The 4,814-nt window shown below is 45.0% G+C and overlaps 1 protein-coding gene across 1 annotated transcript; it reads left to right on the top strand.

Moving 5' to 3' along the window:
• Window positions 1-771: 771 nt before the first annotated feature.
• EMWEY_00055520 (hypothetical protein, conserved) lies at window positions 772-1,089 on the top strand (the record flags this gene model as incomplete). The annotated part of the gene is made up of 1 exon (XM_013480276.1): window positions 772-1,089. The coding sequence occupies one exon, from the start codon at window positions 772-774 to the stop codon at window positions 1,087-1,089; it is 318 nt and encodes a 105-aa protein (XP_013335730.1).
• Window positions 1,090-4,814: the final 3,725 nt, after the last annotated feature.

The following is a 4,814-nucleotide window of genomic DNA, read 5'->3' as shown; positions in this document are numbered from 1 at the left end:
ATATGAGAGAGAGAGAGAGAGACAGGTGGAAATGCAGACGGGTGCGTACGCGGAGGGGGTAACGGAGCAAATGAGGGAGGGGATAGCGTGAGCAGGGGGAACCAAAGGAGATGGAGAGAATGACGGGGGGAAGCAGTGAGAGAGGGATATCTTCAGTCGCTCATAATCAACACACAGTTGCATTAACCTCATCTTGAATACTTCGTCACTCAATCACTCAGTATAGAACCCAACATTCTGTTTTTGTTTTCTTGCTTTTGTTCAATTGTCTTCGCTTTTCACCTTTTCTACAAAATAGTGGCCAGGTGCAAGTGTAGTGGTTCTTCGAGCCTCCATCCAGCGTAGAACACGCGTAGAACCCACGAAATCTCACATGTCATCTACACCTTCGTTAAAAGTGATCAAATACTTCTTGAGCGGCTGTGCTCTTTTGCGTATTGACGTTCTCATCCTTGGTTTTGTCGTTGTTCTTCTGCGTCTATCTGCCTTTCCTTGCTTATGATGTCTTCGCGTCAGTCAAGTTATATGTGCGTATGCATGCAATGCGAAAACCTTTGTATAGCTTTGCCTCGTGTGTTGGTAGAGGGAGATATACGATCACTGCCCCGTATTTACATGGGAGATTTATTCTAACTGTAGAGGTCATTTGTTGGGACGCCGTACGTATGGTGTGATACTTAAAAGTTGTATATACAGTTTAGACACTATGTGTACGTTAAATATTATATGCATACATATCTTCCATTGCGTTCTACAGGAACATCGCGGTATATGCGGATAATCCAGGTGGTGGAGACCGCAAAGATTCAGAGCCCGGAGGACTACGAAGACATTTACGAAGACGTGAAGGAAGGTTGCAGCAAGTTCGGGGAGGTAACTGGAGGGGTCATTATAACACCCGACAACCGTGGTAGCTCCCCCTACCTCTTGTGCGATGTTTTGTTTGAGTTTGCTACAGCAGAAGCATGCGACAACTGTATTGCAAACATGAGCAGTAGGCGGTACGAAGGCAAGCAGATTACAGCCATCCGGTTGGATGCAGAGGAAGTTGAAACATTTGTCATCCCTCTCATTCAGAAACACAAATGAAACCAATCGAGAATGACACCAACCAACTCAGAAACGCTTGAATGGGGGAAAGAAGGAATTGTACCTTGTCCCGCCGCCTCCTCGTGCTGCTGTTGGCTCCCGGCCTGTCTGAGTGTATTGAATATTTTCTGGCCACTGATTTTCTTCAGTTTCTGTTCTTTCTCGTTGCGCCGTGTGGCCAGTAAACAGTGGAGCGGTGAAATGGAATTAATACTAAGAAAATAAATAGATATAACAACTATAACAGCAATTATAGTGAATAGCCAACACCAACAAGTACGAAACACGGCAATTATTATAAGCTCGTGTCGAGACGGCCCGTTCCGCGCTGTCTGTCGGTGGCGGTCGGCGACTGCTGTCCTTTGAATTCTACTATTTAAACATGTTTAATGACGAATGCCTTTGAACTGTTTAGTGGTTCATTTAGAGCCTTTAAACTGTTTATAATGGTGCATTTTATGCCTCTAAACAGTTCACAAGGATGTCTATGATGCCTCTAAACTGTTTAGAGATGCATTTCGTCCATAAATCGCTGGAGAAGTTCTCTCAACGTCTTCGTTTTCTTTTTTCTTCCTTTTTTCCTTCCGTCTCTCGTGTCTCTGAAAAACGACGCAAAGCCGGGGACGATGACAGAAGTGGAGAGACATAAAGACTGACACCGACGGCTAAGCAAAGGCAAGAGATAATCGTAGTAGATGGAAATAGTTAAATGGAGACCGACAGGAAAAGGCAGGTGTAGGGGGACAGGCGAAGGGGCGCGAGAACACACAGGCTGGAATATAGGAACGGGCGGACATGAACAGAGGGACAGACGCACAGGAGGAGCTGGGGTCTAGCGAATACCTGTCAATACACAGCAGAATACTTGTGGGAGTGGCGCAACGGCTACAGGTTATGGGCTGACCAAAGATATCCTAGACATAGGCAGCAATGCAGTACCATATTTTTTCTTTAGTACTTGTGTACACACACGAAGACTTAGAACCATGCAAATTTGGCAGTCTCCGTATTGTGTTACTCGTGCTGGTCTGATGCTGTTATATCTTTCGTTTTGGATATCGCTGGCCGATTCGTTTGTTTAGCTTTGTTTCGTTGGTCTTGTGCCGTTGCCTCCTATTAATCTTGTTGAGGGATTGACGGGTTTGGCACGAACAGGAGCTTGTTGACAGCCCCGAGGTGCAACGGGAATCTCTTAATATGAGCTAATGCTGCAAACATGTTTTATGTATCATGATAGATTCCTAAGAACGGGCATGAGGCAGATTAGAGTAGACCAGTACTTGCGGTGTTGGTCAGGTTGCAATCCAATTATAAAGGCTGGATATGGATGCAAAATTGAAGGTTGATGCAATTTGCAATTTCGCTCCCAGCAATTCAATACATTAAAAATCGAAGCCGGTTTGGTCTTCTGCAGTCCAGATAAGGTACAGAGCAATCAGGCTTAGTGAATTCCCATTGACTGTGGTTTCTTTTTTAAAAGTAATTAATTTAATTTAATTTCTATCGAATAGTAGACCGTAAGCCAGGCATCGGGTGCTGTTTGCCCGTTGTAAGCCACCAGATCGGAGTGACTCCTCTGAAGTATTTTCTCATATATGCGCGGGGGGAAACGCTAGCAGCAAACGAAAACAATAAATTATTTAAATCAAGACAAGCAAGCATAATTTGAAATGGATAAGCATAAGCGAGTTAAAAGGCGACCACATCCAATGCCTATCTGCAGGTGTTGGCGATTCCCTGATGGAAGGGCGGCTACGGTGGTGTGTGTGGTGTTCTCCGGTGTTCGTAGAGTGTATTTAACACTTAAATGAAAATATTTGTGTATTTAGTTTCAAAATTAATGAATTCAATTAACATTTTCCTCTATATTTTTAGCCTTTCTCCTATTTGGAATATGTGGACGACCAAAGATGAAGCGGGGGGCTGAAGGTGTTTGTTCGTTTGCTGTTTTTAGAACTTGTTTTCTTTGTTTTTATTTTATGGCACATTTGGCAGACTGTCTGCAGGGGCCCTACCTGTTTCCTCTGCTATCTGTACACCACATGTTGAGTGCTGAGCAGGTGGGTTTGTTGCTCCTTGCTACAACTCTGTCGAAGGCAGTCATTGGTTTCCTTTTGGGCGTGTTTTGTGATGCATGCAGCAGCCCCGGTCTAGGTTGTGTTATTTATTTCTGTTTTTCCCTTGTTTCTTCCTTGCTTTCACGTTCTTCCTCTTCCTTAGCTGCTCTGGTTGCGGCGAGGGTGTTCGGAGGAACAGCAACAGGTTTGTTGGAGACAAGCTTCGAAGCATTTGCTGCTTTTACCACCATCAGTGTTTACAAGCAGCAGCATCAAACCCTCAAGCAGACCCTCGCATGGCTGACTGCAGCAGGAGCCGCCGCAGCAATCGCTGCAGGCATTACTGCTGCTGCGGCTGTGCATGTGGGGGGATTTACTGCTCCCTTTTTTATTTCTGAAATCGTTTGCTGGCTTTGTCTCGGAGCTTACATCCTCTGTAGAGCAACAGGCGTACATGCACCTCAAGTTACACCCTTACAGCAGATATCTTCTCCCCCGTCAGGTATTGCCATCGTTGTGGACACGAAATTCTTTTCTTTTTCCGAACTTTACTTTTCGTTTCTTCCTTCTAATGGACCCCTAGTCCACGAACCATTTTTGCACTCGTTCGTTTGTATTGTTTTCCTCTTGTTTGCTGCGTTGATAAGTGAACAAACCTGTGTTGTTTTCCCTTTGTTTTAGCACGTTTCTTCTCTCTTCACTCCTTTGAATCTGGAACGCTCCCTTTGTGTGTTGTTTTCTTCATGTTTTTATCTCCTCACCTTCCCTTTGTCTATTAAATTTTTTATGTTGGTTTCTATCGAGTCCAAACAAGGAAAACAGATGGGTGTGCCCCCAGCAATGGCAGTCCTGGCTGGTGTAACTTGTCCTACCTAGGTTTCTCATGTTTGGCATTGCTTGTCCTCTTCTGTAGCTCCAGATCTTCTGCCCTTTTCTCTCCGTCCTCGTGTCCGTCCCCAAATCTGCATGTCTGCCTTTCTCTTTGTCTCTCTGTCTGTCTACATAGAACTCCCCGTCTGTCTCCTTGTGTGTTTGTGGGACTGGTATTTTTCCCATTCTGGCTCTTTTGTTGTACTGGGTTTTTATTGCCTTGTCCAGTCTTAGGTGTTCTGATTGTATTGTTTAAACCTTTTGTCGTCCTGTGCTGTGTGTGCTGTGTTTGGTTTGCTCTACAGGGTTGTTGGGCTCCTTTTCGATTTCGAGAGGCTTGCCGTATATCATTTCTTCTTTCGTCTCGTTGCTGGCATCTGTTGTTCCTGCTGTGTGTTTTTGCTTTTCGTTCCTGCTGCGTAACACCGCCGCCTGTCTTTCTGTACTGCTGCAACTTTGTTTTGAGTCTTCTCTGGAGGTTTTTGTTTTGTTTTGGCCTCTGCTCCTCATTGATCTCAACTCCACTCAATTCACCTACTTAGCCTTAAACCAACAGACTTCAGCAATATACAAAGGCAAGCAAACAAACGATGCGGCAGACGCACTGCTGCTCTGGGAGCAGAGAGGAAATGGGGCAAGCCTACAGAACCATTTCCACAAGGCATTGAAGCCAGCAGACAAGCTCGTAAATTCTTCCTTTCCTTCTTCTTCGACTTCTTCCTCCTATTTCAGTCCTTTGCCTCTGGGACTCCTCTTCTCCTGTATGATGGGTGCTGTTGCCATGGGCTCATTTCTCTT

The sequence above is a fragment of the Eimeria maxima genome, genomic scaffold (assembly GCF_000499605.1).
Source record: "Eimeria maxima Weybridge genomic scaffold, Emw_scaff1784, whole genome shotgun sequence".
In the NCBI taxonomy this organism is placed as follows: Eukaryota; Apicomplexa; class Conoidasida; order Eucoccidiorida; family Eimeriidae; genus Eimeria; species Eimeria maxima.
This window is presented reverse-complemented; position numbering and strand designations above follow the sequence as displayed.